Source organism: Pecten maximus, chromosome 9 (genome assembly GCF_902652985.1).
Source record: "Pecten maximus chromosome 9, xPecMax1.1, whole genome shotgun sequence".
NCBI lineage: Eukaryota > Metazoa > Mollusca > Bivalvia > Pectinida > Pectinidae > Pecten > Pecten maximus.
In genome coordinates this window covers 36062955-36082420 of record NC_047023.1, presented here as the reverse complement: position 1 = coordinate 36082420, position 19466 = coordinate 36062955, and the positions used below count along the sequence as shown (strand labels likewise).

General features: G+C 37.2%; 1 protein-coding gene across 2 annotated transcripts; it reads right to left on the bottom strand.

Moving 5' to 3' along the window:
- Nucleotides 1-3530: 3530 nt before the first annotated feature.
- Nucleotides 3531-19214, bottom strand: LOC117334863 (protein RRNAD1-like). 2 transcript variants are annotated; one of them, XM_033894694.1, is made up of 10 exons: nucleotides 19075-19214; nucleotides 15931-16049; nucleotides 15229-15508; nucleotides 13094-13254; nucleotides 12717-12750; nucleotides 9527-10236; nucleotides 8069-8202; nucleotides 6688-6820; nucleotides 5194-5381; nucleotides 3531-4887 (listed from the first exon to the last, which is right to left on the bottom strand). In XM_033894694.1, the coding sequence occupies exons 1-10, from the start codon at nucleotides 19183-19185 to the stop codon at nucleotides 4784-4786; spliced, it is 1974 nt and encodes a 657-aa protein (XP_033750585.1). In that variant the 5' UTR covers nucleotides 19186-19214; the 3' UTR covers nucleotides 3531-4783. The 2 variants fall into 2 exon arrangements, with proteins under 2 accessions (XP_033750585.1, XP_033750586.1); XM_033894695.1 differs by lacking the exon at nucleotides 19075-19214 and adding an exon at nucleotides 17347-17872.
- Between the last annotated feature and the right edge of the window lie 252 nt (nucleotides 19215-19466).

The window sequence follows — 19466 nt, the reverse complement described above, 5'->3', positions numbered from 1 at the left end:
AGTTTGTGTATATTAGGCCAGTAATATTAGGAGGATAATTTGACAAACATCAAAGAAATTGCAATAGTATTCATTACAGTGTTTTTATGTCGGTACATACTCTAGAAACACCATATAAAAAGTATCAATCAATAAAACTTTCAGAAAATAATTAAATCGACAGATATTCAAGACATGCTAGGAGTTTCCGATTCAATTTTCATTATTTCATATATTGAATTTCCCTTCATTGATTAATTACATAATATATGTTGGTACATTCACTTATATAAACTTATTAACATACAATGGAAACAATAAGCGAAAGGCAATTAGTTAAAGAACATGGACAAATGATGAATTATTATTTCATTACTGGTTCAAATCTCTGTTAGAGGTAGGTTAGGGATACACTTTTCATTATATTTTTTAATGAATATCTATGCATTCGTGTATTATAGTCCAGTGTTTTAATACGATAACAACCATTGGGTAAATACAAACATTTGGAAATATTTCGTGTATGACGTCATTACTATACCATAGTTATCTCCCCTGCACATGATTATTTTTAGTTTTATGCAAACATTTATCCAATAACATCATTACTTTTGTTCATTCCAAACACGCTTTGGGTATCACACTGTTTTGTTAACGATAGCGATTACCATTACTATGTTTATCGTCTATTGATGTCCTTGTTTCATAATAGCCATAAAACACATTAATAAATTTGTACTTTTTTAGCTCACCTGGACCGAAGGTCCGGTGAGCTTATGCCATGGTGCGGCGTCCGTCGTCCGTCGTCCGGTGTCCGTCGTCCGTCGTCCGTCCGTCAACATTTGCTTCAAATCGCTACTAGTCAAAAGTTCTTATTGGATTTTGACCAAATTTGGTCAGAAACATCCTTGGCAGAAGGGGATCAGATTTTGCATAAATGGTGACTCTGACCCCCAAGGGGCCTGAGGGGCGGGGTCCAATAGGGGAAATTGAGGCAATTCCTTTAAATCGCTACTAGTCATAAAGTTATGAATGGATTTGAACCCAATTTGGTCCGAAACATCCTTTGGGGAAGGGGAACAGATTTTGCATAAATGGTGACTCTGACCCCCAAGGGGCCAAAGGGGCGGGGCCTAATGGGGAAATAGAGGTAATTCCTTCAAATCGCTACTAGTCATAAAGTTATGAATGGATTTGAACCCAATTTGGTCAGAAACATCCTTTGGGGAAGGGGAACAGATTTTGCATAAATGGTTACTCTGACCCCCAAGGGTCCAAAGGGGCGGGGCCTAATGGGGAAATAGAGGTAATTCCTTTAAATCGCTACTAGTCATAAAGTTATGAATGGATTTGAACCCAATTTGGTCAGAAACATCCTTCAGGGAAGGGGATCAGATTTTGCATAAATGGTGACTCTGACCCCCAAGGGGCCTGAGGGGCGGGGCCCAATGGGGAAATTAAGGCAATTCCTTTAAATCGCTACTAGTCATAAAGTTATGAATGGATTTGAACCCAATATGGTCAGAAACATCCTTTGGGGAAGGGGAACAGATTTTGCATAAATGGTGACTCTGACCCCCCAAGGGGCCAAAGGGGCGGGGCCTAATGGGGAAATAGAGGTAATTCCTTTAAATCGCTACTAGTCATAAAGTTATGAATGGATTTGAACCCAATATGGTCAGAAACATCCTTTGGGGAAGGGGAACAGATTTTGCATAAATGGTGACTCTGACCCCCGAGGGGCCAAAGGGGCGGGGCCCCATATGGGCAATAGAGGTTATTCCTTTAAATCACTACTAGTCATAAATTTATGAATGGATTTGAACCCAATTTAGTAAGAAACATTCTTTGGGAAAGGGGAACAGATTTTGCCTAAATGGTGACTCTGACCCCAAAGGGGCCAAAGGGGCGGGACCTAATGGGGAAATAGAGGTAATTCCTTAAAATCGCTACTAGTTATAAAGTTATGAATGGATTTGAACCCAATTTGGTAAGAAACATTCTTGGGGGAAGGGGAACAGATTTTGCATAAATAGTGACTCTGACCCCCAAGGGGCAAAAGGGGCGGGGCCCCATATGGGAAATAGAGGTAATTCCTTTAAATCACTACTAGTCATAAAGTTATAAATGCATGTTGTAAACTCAGAGAGTCTGGACTTCATTATTTCTTTAAAGCAGTTGGGATCCCCACGCTATAACCATAAATAGCATTGTTTGAGGTTAACAAACAAAAGGAATTGAACATGAACATTATTTTGACATTTGGTCAAATCCAACCAGGTGAGCGATACAGGCCCTATGGGCCTCTTGTTTGTAGAATCCCGGAAAGCTTTTTCTATACCTGTATTATTTGTATATATGTACACTTCCTTATATTGTACTCTTCACCAAGTAAATGTTCTGTTCACAAATGAATATCGGGTCCCGTTTTTTTTTTTAAACAAAACAGAATCTGTGCTATCTACAACTGTTTTACATTTACTAGTATACAGTTACGTGTGGATTTAACTTTCATTTCCTGCACACATCGGATTGTGTGTCATTCGAAGTCATCAATGTCATCTATTTCTAATCGGGAACCGTTGGAGCATCCAACTCCACGGCACTCACCACAAGCAACAGAACACACGATGCCATCCTTTCTGCATGTACAACGTTTTGTGTCGCAGTTCACTTTCTTCAATGCTGCTCTTTACCGATACCAAAAAGTCTGGATGTGGTATCGCATCTTGTAAGTGCATGAATGGCTGGCAGCAACCGACACATTTCTGGTCCGAGAACTGCTTGTGTTTTTCTAATATCCCATACTTTCATGTGCTTTGACGTATCTACAGATCGAAAATATAGGTGATGTGTGTCATCTAGTCCATAAAAACACAGGAGAACCAATAAGTCAGTGTCTTCGCCAATGACAACAACATCCCTAGTCAGAGTCAACTGAACTGCCGTTTGCACTATTTGTGGATCTACTTGGACAGTTTCCCCATCGACTTTGAAAGTGGACTTCGTGTTCATTGTGAAGACTTGGTTTGCCTTTCTGAACGTGAATTGAATTTAAATCAATAAATTAAAAAATATGACAAAGAAATGCAAATAAACAAAAACAAAAAACTTAACTGATAATTGTGGGCAGCTGGTCAAAACATCTGCGATGGTCTCCATCCTGGCAGTTCCGGAATATATTGGTTGCAGTAATCATGGTACAAATCAGATATAGACGGGTCTTACATATATAAGTACCAGTTAAACTGGTTTCTGTGCTGTTGTTTTGTTAAAAATACTATTGTAATGTCCTCATCGTAGAACATATTTTTAACTATATTAATTTGACAGACATTAGTTATTAGATGACACCCCTACCCCTTACTCTTAGCACTTAGCATACGCCATACATATAGTGTTTCTGTAAATAGTTGTGTTGTTGTTAAGAACGCGACTAATCCTTCATCGGCATCCTCCTAATCATACCCACACTATCTTAACAGGGAGATGTTGCAAAAGAGATATTAGAGAAACAAAATGAAAATGAAGATACAAAATAAACACACAGAAAATATGAAAAATTATATTTAATACAAAAAGTAAACTGTCAAAACCGGGACAATTTATAAATATTATGAGTTGCAAATACTTTGCTAATGTTAGTTAATATATATAACATCAAATTAATTCTATACACAACCGTCCTATGACAGATAAAACGTGTTTTTGTCTGAAATATGGCACTTTTGCACAATCAATGTATTGCAATGCTGGGCTTCCATAGTTTTTAAGATCGGGTTATAACCTCCTGTAACAGGACACCAAATTGTACAAATTTATGCTGTATTTCATTTTATTATAATGAGTGCTTCATCAAATACTGATATATTTATTGATAATTCAGTATAGCATCGGATAATATTGGATGCAAGCATCATACATTCGTCATAATACGAAAGCAGACGAAATCGCCGGATTTCGTGTCTAATATGAATGAATGTACAACACTGACTCGTATGGCATGACACAGATGATAACACAACATCACTGAATACATAAACAAATATCACTGATACAATATTCTAAGTAATTTGAAGTCGTACCATGCAATACACTTTCAGTAAACCGACGAACACATGGAGGTCTCGGCAAACAACAACAATCTAGTTACCTCCCTTTGTATGTATGGAAGGCCGTGGCGCTATAACAATTTTGCGTTATTTTGTACAACAATGATCGCTAAAATTAAGTATGTTCCGCAACCGGTATTTTCCGATACTTTTGATATGTTATTTATTCACATTTTATGAATAGTTTGTGATAGGAATCGTTACTATTGCATTTTTTTTTATGATATAGTGTAATATTACTGGCCTATATGTGTTTATTTCGTGTTTGGTGGGAATATTCATATCGTTTTCAGTTAAAATCATTAAAAACTTTTTGTTGGGAATATCAATATTATCAATGAAAAATGCTTTTAAAATCATTTAAATTTATCTATCAAAAAAAAAGTATGTTTACAAAAAATTTTGTGAATGATTCTGGGCCAAAAAAAAAGAGGGGGGATGCAATGACCAGACCGGGGGATGCTCCAATCATTTGAGCTACTTGGCCAGCACATTCAGCCTAGTCTAGTCCTGCTACAATTGTAAACCATGTAAATGAGAACACAACAGATTTATCAAGTCAAGTAATGTCTGTAAATGATGTCTTCATAATGTTTTCTAGATGTCAGAGATTTCTTGACGATTTGTGATGTTCTGGACCAATTCCTAAAAGTCAGAGGCACAAAGTTCTTTGATGAAGGAGACAAGATTTTTCATGAAGTTTTTATGTCTGTGGATTTTTTTCTGGAAGCCAGCAGCACAAAGTTCCTTGGTGAGAGGGCAGGGTCAAATATTGGCAACAGAACACTTGGTATACCTACAGAATATAGAATTAATCTTTCACATTCCAAGAACAAGGGAGCAGCTATCCTTAACATCTTCCTTTATACTTAATTATGTCATGGGAGTACAAATTTACATGCTGTAGGTTGTATAGGGAATCCATTATAATTCAGATTCACAGTTAATGTTTCAAGATGATCAATAAATCACTAATTCGATTTTTAACACAGGAAATCATGCCAATTACTTGTTGGACAGATGAATCTTTTGACAGGTCTTCTCAGTGGAAAAGCAAAAATCAACAGGATGAATTTAACAGTTCCCAGAATACTATGTTTACCTTGTTCGTACAAGTACAGCATCCTGTCTAGCAGAATGAGACTCTCCACCACCGGGGCGAGCGACAAACGTAGGGTGTAGAAGGCCACGACGTTTTGCAAGTAAGGGAGATAACTCTTTGCTTGCTGCATAACTTGGACTTTGACATCGGTATCCAACCCCAGTCTCCCAAGTGCACTCTTCACATAGCTATAACAGATCACAAGATGATTAAAAGACCATCGTAAAATTTGTACAGAATTGTACACTCGAACTTACAAATCTTGGTAGAAATATTGATATATAAACATTGATATATAAACATTGAAGTCCCTTCATATAATTTGATGCGACTCTTCTTTCCTTCCACCTCCATATATACCAGTATAATACTCATTTGTTAGCTTTGATTGGTTTTATATAGGTCATTGTCAGAGATCATATTTGTCCTTGATCTTTGGACTTAAATGGCCTGTTGACCTAGTGACCTTGATATTTTGTTAGTTGCCGTCTTGTTTAATCCCAACAAGCTTTTTTTACATAATGTCATGACAACATTTTCATCAGTGAAAAATTAGAATTTGACCTTGGCTTTTTACCTTCTGACCCAGTAACCTTGTCATTTAATCCGTTGACTTCCATTGGCCTCATATCATAACAAAATGTATTCACCAGTGAAAAAAATGACAAAAATTGACCATGACCTTTGATCTAGTGACCTTGACCTCTGGTCAGGTGATTTAATTCCGACCAAGTTTGTTTCATAATGTCAAAAGAAAATTTTCACCAGTGAAAAAATACCTAATTTGACCATGACCTTTGGTCTTAACTTCTGGTTAATTGATTTGTTGTTTAATTACAACCCAAAGTTGATACAAAATTGATTCCCTTTCACCATCAGATGCTTCAGACCAAATATGAACCAAATCAGCTGAATTTTCTCTATTTTGCCCTGCCCCATTGGCCCCTGGGGGACTTTTCTGACCCACTGTTTATACAAGTTTAGTTCCCCTTCACCTAAGTATGCTTCAGACCAAATATGGATCAAATCCATTCATTCTGACAAAAGAAGAAAGATTTTAAAGAACTTGCTATATATCCCCAATTGTACCCCACCCCTCGGACCCCTGGGGCCAGAACCATTGTTCATACCAATTGGTTCCCCATCAACCAAGAAATATGTCGGAACAAATTTGACTTAACTCCACTCTCATTTCTGACTACAGTAGCGATAAGGAACGTTGGCTGACAACGAATGACCGTCACAGCATGGGCTCACCGGTCCTTTGGACCAGGTCAGTTAATGATCAAATTATCATTTCAATTGTATTATTATAATTTTCACATGATTTAAAATTGTTGTGTGATTTCCAAGATATAGAAAAAATAATATGTGCATATCAAAATCAGTACCATTTGCCATAATATTAATGATGTATATCGATACATTGATGATATCAACAACAGCCCTACATTTCAATACAAGATGAATGGCTGTCAGCTTGTCCGAGACTACCTTTCAAATGACAGATTCTCTGCATGTTTAATTGTGAGCCGAATGCTGCCGTGGTTGAAGTCTGGGTAGGTCTGTTTAATGATGTACTGTAATGCAGCCCTGTAGCAGTGTAACTTCAGACTTGGTGGGTTGGCTGAAAATTATACACAGCGACATATTTATCTGGACAGCAGCATTATTCAACTTATTCATAATGAATCCTTCAAAAACAAACTTAAGACCGATATCATTTTAATCAGAGTCCATCTGTCTGTCTCGGCCAATTTCTATGACACTTGTTAATTTGCACTTGAAGTTATGTCCTTTCTATTGATACCATTATACAGATTGTCCAGAGTAATGCAATTATATAGAATGTTTATCATTATCTTATGAAGTTGTGAAATCATTCAGGTTTTGGTTTTTAATAACTTTGTGAGGAGTTATGCCCCTTCCATTATACTAACAATGTATGAGCATTGTTTATTGGGTACTAGGGATATAGACGATATTGAATGGTTTCCCGTTTAATATAACATATATTTCACGAGTATGACAGAATATCGATATTTTCATGAGTGCGAAGCACGAGTGAAAAATATCGAAATATTTTGTCATACGAGTGAAATATATGTTATATTTAAAGGGAAACCATTCAATTTTCTTTTTATTGCATTTCATAAACTTAAAAACAAAATTTAAAAAAATTGAAAATTAATAGTGTCAAAAAGTGCGGGAATCAGTAATGACGTCATCTCTTTGTGACGTTACTCCACGTCAACTTGACGGCAACATTTTGAAAGGCCTGATCAATGCAATTGAAGCGTTTTCTGCTGTTATAGGAAAATCTGTACATGAAAAGCTAATGTCAAGTGAGTATTTTGTCAAAAAGTAGTCTGAAAATTTCAGAAATACAGCAAAATAACCAATTTATCTATCTCCGCTTCGATTGGAAAAATTGGCAAGTTTCAACGAGGTGAATACAAAAGTCCGCTCTGATTGGTCAAAAACGGAAAACTTATATTTTCACTGCAAAATCTTATATTTTCACTGCAAAATCTTTTATTTTCACTGCAAAATCTTATATTTTCACTGCTCATCGCTGCAGTGAAAATATAAGTTTTATTAGTTTGATAAATTTCTATATTTCACTGGCAAAAATGCAATAAAATAATTTATTTTACAATTCTAGTTTAAGTGTACTACTGAGTCAGTGACATTTGATAGACAGTTATCCATGTGGATTACTAGTAAATTAGTGAATTCACCACCTGATCTACCGGATCATCAGCTGTCTGCCCAGTCTAGTTTTACTATCAGTAAACAGACAATACACCGTAATATCACGAAATCACAGGAAATTCCTTAGCCTTCCAAATACATATATAATCAAAAATATTACCAATTAGTCTTTCTTTGTAAGAATCTGCAAAATGACATGCCATTTCTCTGGCCTCATAACTCAGATGGCTGTCACTGATGTTCCTTGTGAACTGGCTCATCGGATATCCCACATCATCAGTGTTGTCCTCTGTTCTGAAAAAGTCAAATTCAACATATTACAGACATATCTGGCACTACCAACCTTCTGTAGATGGTTGGATTTAATATATGGAATTTTATCAAGATTGCTGAAAGAGATGCGACGCAAATTCATTGTATATTAAATTTTAAAAAAAAGTTAATTTTCAGAAAATTTCAGAAATAAAAGTACAGATGGACAGATGGAAGGAACGGATGGAGTGGAATGTGTATTTTCCTGTTCTTTCATTCATGATCATAGATCAGATAAAGTAAAGGCGACTGAACTTCCAGAGAATATAAGTTAAATGAACTAATAGACAGATGGAATATATGATTCCATAATGTTGGCTAAGACTAAGTGTATGACAAGTACAGACATACCCCTCTCCAGTGTATAACAAGTACAGACATACCCCTCTCCAGTGTATAACAAGTACAGACATACCCCTCTCTAGTGTATAACAAGTACAGACATACCCCTCTCCAGTGTATAACAAGTACAGACATACCCCTCTCCAGTGTATAACAAGTACAGACATACCCCTCTCCAGTGTATAACAAGTACAGACATACCCCTCTCCAGTGTATAACAAGTACAGACATACCCCTATCCAGTGTATAACAAGTACAGACATACCCCTCTCCAGTGTATAACAAGTACAGACATACCCTCTCCAGTGTATTACATGTACAGACATACCCTCTCCAGTGTATAACAAGTACAGACATACCCCTCTCCAGTGTATAACAAGTACAGACACACCCCTCTCCAGTGTATAACAAGTACAGACATACCCCTCTCTAGTGTTTAACAAGTACAGACATACCCCTCTATAGTGTATTACAAGTACAGACATACCCCTCTCTAGTGTATAACAAGTACAGACATACCCCTCTAGTGTATAACAAGTACAGACATACCCCTCTCTAGTGTATAACAAGTACAGACATACCCCTCTCCAGTGTATAACAAGTACAGACATACCCCTCTCTAGTGTTTAACAAGTACAGACATAAATTTACCCCCTCCAGTGTTTAACAGACATACCCCTCTCCAGTGTATTACAAGTACAGACATACCCCTCTCCAGTGTATAACAAGTACAGACATACCCCTCTCCAGTGTATAACAAGTACAGACATACCCCTCTCCAGTGTATAACAAGTACAGACATACCCCTCTCCAGTGTATTACAAGTACAGACATACCCCTCTCTAGTGTATAACAAGTACAGACATACCCCTCTCCAGTGTATAACAAGTACAGACATACCCCTCTCTAGTGTATAACAAGTACAGACATACCACTCTCCAGTGTATAACAAGTACAGACATACCCCTCTCCAGTGCAGGAAAGCTTCATATAACAGCATGCAACCGAGGCTAAACCAACGATGTTTGGACACTGAGTAAAAATCCTCAACATGGTGGGGGTCAGATCACCGCAGGCATGGAGACCAGTCAAGACAAACTGGGTCAGATCAACTGGAACAGTTGATTTTGGAAGAGTTGATTTTGTTTGGTCACTGGGAACTGACAAACTTGTCCTAGAAAGTTCATCAGGAAGAGAATCTGATTGGGTTGGTTCAACATCACAGGTGGAACATCCTGGCCTCGGGTTGTCATCAGCCAATATGATTACTTGCTCTTTTGATTGTATTATCGTAGTATCTACATTGACACTATTGCTGGGAATGTTTAGTGAGTTGATGAAATCTTTCTTCGTGTATGAGGTTCCAAATCTCTTTTCCCAGTCTAAATTATTTGGACAAGATTCTGAATCTTTTGATTTTGATCCAATAAACCGATTTGAAGACACTTCATTTGGCACTCTTTCTATCTCTTCAAACTCGGAACAATCTGTCTGCTTTTTGTAAGAATCCTTAACTACTTCTAGAAACTTCCCAGCACTTGTGCCAGGTTGGATGAGACAGGTCACATGATCAGGCATGCACAGTGGTGTTTTGTCATTGACTGTGGGATCCTCTTTGCTGCTTTCAACTGAATTTGTATCAACATGTAGGTCCTGATCTGTTTGATGTTTTCTCTGTTCAAACATACATGTAATTAAATTGTGTTTCACTATGAGAGCTATTATATACCAGGCGAGTAAACATTTTACTACCATTGAATTGCAAAATACCAGGTAATCTTTAACTTAAGGTTAGAATCTTGTAAAATATAATAACTATACAGAGTACACACTCAACAGCAATGTATTACGATAACAAGAGATCCCAGAGGGATCTTGGTGCCCACCAGTGAATGATCTTGATAGGTTCCATGTCAGATTGATCTTTTCTCTTTTTTACCCTAGCTTCCTCTTACTAATCTGTGTAAATTGAGAAACATCCCTCCAGTGCTTTTTAAAGAAGGGAAACTTATATATGAAATTTGAGATTTAGCGATAATGGCTGTCTGTCGACAATGTTTTCAGTAATTTGTCCAAAAATGCATCACTACGGACCAAGGGGAACCAACATATGAAATTTGAGAAAGATCCCTTCAGTACCTTCTGTAAAATAGCAATAACAAACTTCAGTTGTCAAAATCCAAGACTGTCTGTTGGCCATGTTGTTATCCGACTAGTCCCAAAATGAAATATGCACAACTAGGGACCAAGGGCAACATATATATCAAATTTGAGAAAGATCCCTTCAGTCCTTTCTCAGAAATAGCAATAACCAACTTCAATTGTCAAAATCCAAGACGTCTGCCTGGCGACCATGTTGTTTTCTGATCCGTCCCAAAATGCAATATGCATAACTAGGGATCAAGAGGAACCTACATATGAAATTTGAGAAAGATCCCTTCAGTACTTTCTCAGAAATAGTGATAACAAACTTCAATTGTCAAAATCCAAGATGGCTGTCTGTCGGCCATGTTGTTTTCTGATCCGTCCCAAAATGCAATATGCATAACTAAGGACCAAGGGCAACCTACATATGAAATTTGAGAAAGATTCCTTCATAACTTTCTCAGAAATAGTGATAACAAACTTCAATTGTCAAAATCCAAGATGGCTGCCTGTCGGCTATGTTGTTTTCCGATCGGTCTCAAAATGCAATATGCATAACTACAGACCAAGGGGAACCTACATATGAAATTTGAGAAAGATCCCTTCAGTACTTTTTCAGAAATAGCGATAACAAACTTCAATTGTCAAAATCCAAGATGGTTGCCTGTCGGCCATGTTGTTTTCCGATTGGTTTCAAAATGCGATATGCATAACTAGGGACTAAGGGGAACCTAAATATGAAAGAGAAAGATCCCTTCAGTCCTTTCTCAGAAATAGCAATAACAAACTTCAATTGTCAAAATCCAAGATGGCTGCCTGTCGGCTATGTTGTTTTCCGATCGGTCCCAAAATGCAATATGCATAACTACAGACCAAGGGGAACCTACATATGAAATTTGAGAAAGATCCCTTCAGTACTTTTTCAGAAATAGCGATAACAAACTTCAATTGTCAAAATCCAAGATGGTTGCCTGTCGGCCATGTTGTTTTAAGATTGGTTTCAAAATGTGATATGCATAACTAGGGACCAAGGGGAACCTAAATATGAAAGAGAAAGATCTCTTCAGTCCTTTCTCAGAAATAGCAATAACCAACTTCAATTGTCAAAATCCAAGATGTCTGCCTGGCGACCATGTTGTTTTCTGATCCGTCCCAAAATGCAATATGCATAACTAAGGACCAAGGGCAACCTACATATGAAATTTGAAAAAAGATCCCTTCAGTACTTTCTCAGAAATAGTGATAACAAACTTCAATTGTCAAAATCCAAGATGGCTGTCTGTCGGCTATGTTGTTTTCCGATCGGTCCCAAAATGCAATATGCATAACTACAGACCAAGGGGAACATACATATGAAATTTGAGAAAGATCCCTTCAGCACTTTCTCAGAAATAGCGATAACAAACTTCAATTGTCAAAATTCAAGATGTCTGCCTGGCGGCCATGTTGTTTTCCAATCAGTCCCAAAATGCAATATGCATAACTAAGGACCAAGGGCAACCTACATATGAAATTTGAGAAAGATCCCTTCAGTACTTTCTCAGAAATAGTGATAACAAACTTCAATGGTCAAAATCCAATATGGCTACCTGTCGGCCATGTTGTTTTCAGATCAGTCCCAAAATGCAATATGCATAACTAGGGACCAAGGTGAACCTACATATGAAATTTGAGAAATATCCCTTCAGTACTTTTTCAGAAATAACGATAACAAACTTGAATTGTCAAAATCCAAGATGGCTCCCTGTTGGCCATGTTGTTTTCCGATCGGTCCCAAAATGCAATATGCATAACTAGGTACCAAGGGGAACCTACATACGAAATTTGAGAAAGATCCCTTCAGTACTTTCTCAGAAATAGCGATAACAAGAATTGTTTACGGACGGACGGAGGGAGGGACAGACGGACGGACGGACCACGGACGCAAGGCGATTTGAATAGCCCATCATCTGATGATGGTGGGCTAAAAAAATGATTTTCATTTTGTGTCTGGAGATTTCTATTCTTACCTTTAACTTTCTGTGTATTTTCTTTTGAATGGCTCTGAAAAAGAAGTGTCCCGGCTAAAAATACACTCAAATTAAGACACAGCAGGTTAAAATTATTTTTAATTCCCTAACAAAACTTCATGAATATTTACATGAACGTCATATCACCGAGAGTATATTTGTTATATATATTCTGCCCTCACTCCTGCTTTGATAGAAATGGAGTTTATATTTAAACAAAATTTAATGTTGAAAACATATTAAAATTTGAAGAAAAAAACAAATAAATTCCAATTTCACTACACACCAATAATATTTGATTGCAAAATAACTTTCTTAATAACTAATTAATGACACAAGATCAATATTTCAGATATTGTAGGTCACAATCATATCACCTGTCCATTTTCTGTGCTTTTGGTGCATGACAGCCTGCAGCTTCTACAGTGGTGACTTTAAAACCATACCCAAAGGCAAGCAGTCTAGACAAGTGGCCTTTACCAGCTCCAACATCTACTACATGGACACAGCCACATTGACTCCCCAACAGCTGTATCGCCTGTGGTATGAATTTCAGGGGTCATAAAAATATATTTAAATATATACTAGCCATTGCTTCTTCAGCAATAAGTTCCTTCCTTGCACAAAGAAGAACATGACCAACAAGAACAAGAAGTAGAAGAACAACAAGAACAACAAGTAGAAGGACAACAAGTAGAAGGACAACAAGAACAACAATAGAAGGACAACAAGAACAACAAATAGAAGGACAACAAGAACAAGAAGTAGAAGGACAACAAGAACAACAAATAGAAGGACAACAAGAACAACAAGTAGAAGGACAACAAGAACAACAAGTAGAAGGACAACAAGAACAACAAGTAGAAGGACAACAAGAACAACAAGTAGAAGGACAACAAGAACAACAAGTAGAAGGACAACAAGAACAACAAGTAGAAGAACAACAAGAACAACAAGTAGAAGGACAACAAATAGAAGGACAACAAGAACAACAAATAGAAGGACAACAAGAACAACAAATAGAAGGACAACAAGAACAACAAGTAGAAGGACAACAAGAACAACAAATAGAAGGACAACAAGAACAACAAGTAGAAGAACAACAAGAACAACAAGTAGAAGGACAACAAGAACAACAAATAGAAGGACAACAAGAACAACAAATAGAAGGACAACAAGAACAACAAGTAGAAGGACAACAAGAACAACAAGTAGAAGGACAACAAGAACAACAAATAGAAGGACAACAAGAACAACAAGTATAAGGACAACAAGAACAACAAGAACAACAAGAACAACAAGTAGAAGGACAACAAATAGAAGGACAACAAGAACAACAAATAGAAGGACAACAAGAACAACAAGTAGAAGGACAACAAGAACAACAAGTAGAAGGACAACAAGAACAACAAGTAGAAGGACAACAAGAACAACAAATAGAAGGACAACAAGAACAACAAGTATAAGGACAACAAGAACAACAAATAGAAGGACAACAAGAACAACAAGTATAAGGACAACAAGAACAACAAGTAGAAGGACAACAAGAACAACAAATAGAAGGACAACAAGAACAACAAATAGAAGGACAACAAGAACAACAAGTATAAGGACAACAAGAACAACAAGTAGAAGGACAACAAGAACAACAAGTAGAAGGACAACAAGAACAACAAGTAGAAGGACAACAAGAACAACAAGTAGAAGGACAACAAGAACAACAAATAGAAGGACAACAAGAACAACAAATAGCAGGACAACAAGAACAACAAATAGAAGGACAACAAGAACAACAAGTAGAAGGACAACAAGAACAACAAATAGAAGGACAACAAGAACAACAAGTAGAAGAACAACAAGAACAACAAATAGAAGGACAACAAGAACAACAAGTAGAAGGACAACAAATAGAAGGACAACAAGAACAACAAGTAGAAGGACAACAAATAGAAGAACAACAAGAACAACAAATAGAAGGACAACAAGAACAACAAGTAGAAGAACAACAAGAACAACAAATAGAAGGACAACAAGAACAACAAGTAGAAGGACAACAAATAGAAGGACAACAAATAGAAGGACAACAAGAACAAATAGAAGGACAACAAGAACAACAAGTAGAAGGACAACAAATAGAAGGACAACAAGAACAACAAATAGAAGGACAACAAGAACAACAAGTAGAAGGACAACAAGAACAACAAGTAGAAGGACAACAAGAACAACAAATAGAAGGACAACAAGAGCAACAAGTAGAAGGACAACAAGAACAACAAGAAGAAGGACAACAAGAACAACAAATAGAAGGACAACAAGAACAACAAGAACAAGAATGAATCATTTCGACAACGATAATATATTATCATGACTGTATAGCCCCTTTGTTATTAAAAGGAGGTCATCATATCAAAGTAATATTTTGTAACACAGTCACTTTGTGTGATCTGATGTAAGTAATTAATGATTGGAACATTTTACATCAAGGACGTAATACATGAAACATGACCGATACCTTTCCAAGTTGTAATATCTCATGTTGTTTTTTTGGTTTCACATTTGCACGGAAACAGGCATTGAGTGGAAGATATTGTCCATATTGGATATCAGCTCTGGCTTGAGTTTGTATTGTAATACCAGAATCAGGTGAAACTATGGCCTTCCTTTCTTTGTCTGAATCTGCTGAAAAAAGTCCTTCTCCAACCTGGTAATTCTCTAGATCTACTATTTGTCTGTTGAGTGACAGAGCATGCGTAGATTCCCTGAACGCTAACAAAGACAAAGGAAGGTCCTTCCTAGAAAATAGTAACAATGAACATATTTGATAAAATATTTGTAAAATGTCAAAATCTGTACAATGCAGTAGATTTTACACAGATTTCATTTTAAACACATCAAAACATAATATTATTTGTTAATTTATTTTATCTTACAAATTAAAAATAGTTCAAACTAAGGAAGTCTGTCCAGTTTTGTAATAATTAATACTACATCTTCCATTTTACATAATTAGAACCATGGTTAACCAACTTCTCTTTTCGATATAGTGGGTAACATATATGGCTTTTGTATCTTAGGAATTTCACAAAACTAACTGAGCTTTCCTTCTCTCTTACATTTACACAACATGTCACTCACTCACTGTCATCATGCATATGTATGTGACAAAAGCAGCTTCTTTTTTAAGTGAGGTCCAATGTTGAAGACTTAAGTTTACCTGTAAGGAATCGGCAGTGAGGAGTCAAGTAGAAAGGCCAGGTCAGGAGGTGCAAGTTGTGACAACCCATTTGTCCATCCCGCCGGTAGTCTATCCCAGTGTCCATCCGTGAAAAAATCCTGTCAATACACCGATATATTTATATATATATATATGTAACCGTTGGTGCTCGTATATATAGAAAACACCAGGGTTCAGGTTCTGGATTCTTTTATTACATAAAGACCTACAACACATATAACATGGACATACTACATTGACTGGAACAATTACAGTATATTTACATGACAATGGTACACTACGCGACCACGGTTACATTAATGTAATGTAGAATATACAGTCAAACTTCGATGTTTCGAAGTTCAAGGGACTGACAGAAAAACTTCGAAACAGCGGGACTTCGAATTATTCATGGTTGACAATAGATCGATGTTTTCTTGATAATGACCATATCTGTTAACGTTACATGTCCTCAGTGTCTTCGTGTTGATCGCCGCATGTCAGGCTCACATCGAAAAGTTTAGTTAATTTATACCTCAAACACAACAAAATAAAAATACTTTTCAGTAATTATACCTAGGCATTTTATTAATTAAACAAACTATGTATCGGTTACAAAATATTTATATCGCGTTTAACAGATAAAGCATAAGAAGTACAATACACACTTACGTAAGTCGTTAGGTTTATCTGCTAAAGACACGTGCGTTTACGTAATGTGCATATAGTATACGGAATGCCGATCGGTTGGAGAATGCATGATTGAATGACAAATAATCGATTTACTTGTATATTTATGTATAAGTTTGAAACGTGACACTTTGAATATGAGTGAAGACATCGCTAATTGTTTGTGTTTGAAATTGGTCCGCTTGTTTTACAGTTCCGTAAAATTTACTCACCGACCGCTGATTTCAATGGCGACGAAGCTTATCGACTACCGAAATGTTTTACCGGAGTGATTAAATGTCATGGCTTCTAAATTCACCTTTTATCTATCAAATTTGGCCTGATTATTAATTAACCCCGTGATCGGGAGTGACAACACACGCTATCGTTATCCCTATTGTCAGTCAGGGCATTTGGGGGAGAGGTGTGAAATCTTGCCGCAGGGGTCACGACAAACACCTGTCCAGTGGTCCGTACAGGTAATGTTTTTGTTCGAATCATGAGATGTCAATTACCTATAATATCATAGCTAACGGGTCATGAAAAAAGTTCGATACATCGAAAACTTCGATTTATAAAACTTCGAATCATACATACGTTTGTTAGTAGCGTTATATAGTGAGAAAATTCGGGACCAAGCAATAAGTTCGATACAGCGAGAAATTCGAATCAACGAAGTTCGATACATCGAGGTTTGACTGTATATTAAAAGTTACATTTATGAAATATACATGAAGACAGACTTACCGGGGCTAGATATATATAGTCGTCTGTACTGTCCAATGGCATGATGGAGAATGAACAGGGAGCGGGGGACAGAAATAATATGTGCCGGGAATAGGACAAAAAGTCTGTGCAACACTCTCATCCAATCGAACCTCTCTCATACGATGACGTTTGACAAGAGTCCTTACACGCACGCGACATACATGTAGTTGACACATACATGTCCCGAGTGCCCAAGGGCTACATATATACACTACAGGAAAATGTTTGTCGACATATTTTGCAAAAGTTATCTTTCAAGCCAAACGTATACACATATATGTGTGTGTGTGGACATGTGAATCACTGTAAAAGGGGAGGAATTACTGCAGATTTTATTATACTATGGAAGATTCCCGTTGTTCTGTCATTTGGGGGTGTCTTTATCGAAATGTAAATCTGCTATGAATTAAAATATATGTGTAACTGTATATATATTGTAGTATTTTTCTATATTAGTGTAGTATGTTTCTATTTTCTGTTATACCATCTTTGCTTTAGGAATTTTAATAGCCCGTCAATATGTTGACTGTTGGTAATTAGATGGGGGGACACGTTGGGATGCTAATCCGTGAAGTAATCAATTCACCACACCCGTGGCAGTAATCGTCTGCCCGGCTCACGTTCATGTTTATTGCCCCTGTCAGAGAGGTATTAATCGCCTCTCATCCCTATTACCCACTACAAATGGCTGGACCTGTCTGGGAGCTCCAGCGATGCCCCATCTATATTACACATGGTCAACATTTACTCCCGGCTAATTGTTTTTCTAAGTGTTATATGTACATTGTTATTTACACATTTAAGTCACCGGAGCAGAAGGCTCCGGTACAGGTGTGCACCACTCCGGCGCTCCGGTAGCGCTCCGGTAGGTTTCGGTATAAAAGGGGTGAAAGCGAGAGCGGAGTCGGAGTTCGTGGAGTTTAGTTCGGGAAGTTCGTGGAGTTCAGGGAGTTAGTTGAAGTTCGAGGGAGAGTCCAAGTTGGAGTGCCTAGGTATTATTTTGCTGGATGTTGCTATGTATGCTGATGAAAGCGAAAGCAGTGTTGCCATTTATATATGCTCTGTACACTGCTGATGTTGCTGAATACATAGACTGAAACTTTACAACGGTGTTGAATTGTGTTTCTCGACGACCCACACTATCTAATTCTAAACTCGGGTATTGTGGCGGGTGTCTGACACTACCTCGAGGACACCTACCGAGGGCTGCGGGACTTTGATTATAGTTCCCCGGCAATTTCGCTACAATATGTTATAATTCTGTGTGTGAGTGTGGGAGGCAATAGTTGCATGAGAAATTAGTAAGGTATGTGCATCATCATGGCTATTTGATGCAATTCCATAGCCCATTAGAAAATAGCCGAAGATTCCTCTAGTCCTGCCGCTGCCAGAGAAACCTTCTGCTAATTAACCGGTAATTAACAGAGGGACACAAAAATGGCCAAGTAGGTATACATGGTGATCGAAGATAGAACACCTAATTTTAGAATATTAGACACTGTCTTCCGAATATATATATACATAGATACATAGATTTTACGTCCTAATTTAGAAACAAAATATTCAAAACTGTCTATTTCTTAGGACCATATATCCAGAACTCTTCATACGTCTGCTTTGCAGTGTAACGTTACTTGCAGTTCAGTAGAGTTGTGCCCGGAACCTGAAGAAATATAATTTTAACACATAAAACTACTATTACTATACCGATATGTAGGCGTCGATTATCCATCTGTATTCATTGAGGAATTTCACAGACTTCTCAATCTCTAACTGCACCTGTTTAACAGTGTTGTTGTTGCATGATTGTAGATTCATAGCATCCGAAATCAGCCAGACTATACGAATCTCCGCCACAAAAGAGTTCTCATATTGTCGGACGCATTCGATATGCACGCTTATCTAGGGGCCTGTTCGTTTATTAAATGTAACCTGCACACCGGTCCAATTGGTCCAACCGTTTGGACCGCAAAAACGAAAACGGCCTAATATGAGTAAATCTTACAGTACAATGTATATTAGAATTATGTATTGTGTTTGAAAGAGCCCATTTTCTAATATAAAATAATGTATTTGTAATAATCAGTTTGAAATTAAGA

Excerpts from the sequence above, each read along its gene's own strand:
- LOC117334863 (XM_033894694.1), bottom strand. The coding sequence starts at position 19,185 with ATGAATCTACAATCATGCAACAACAACACTGTTAAACAGGTGCAGTTA. Across the intron at positions 16,050-19,074 it reads TAATCGACGCCTACATATCG|GATTTTTTCACGGATGGACA; the intron begins GTATAGTAATAG and ends GTGTATTGACAG. Across the intron at positions 5,382-6,687 it reads GAGAATCTGTCATTTGAAAG|CTATGTGAAGAGTGCACTTG; the intron begins GTAGTCTCGGAC and ends GATCTGTTATAG.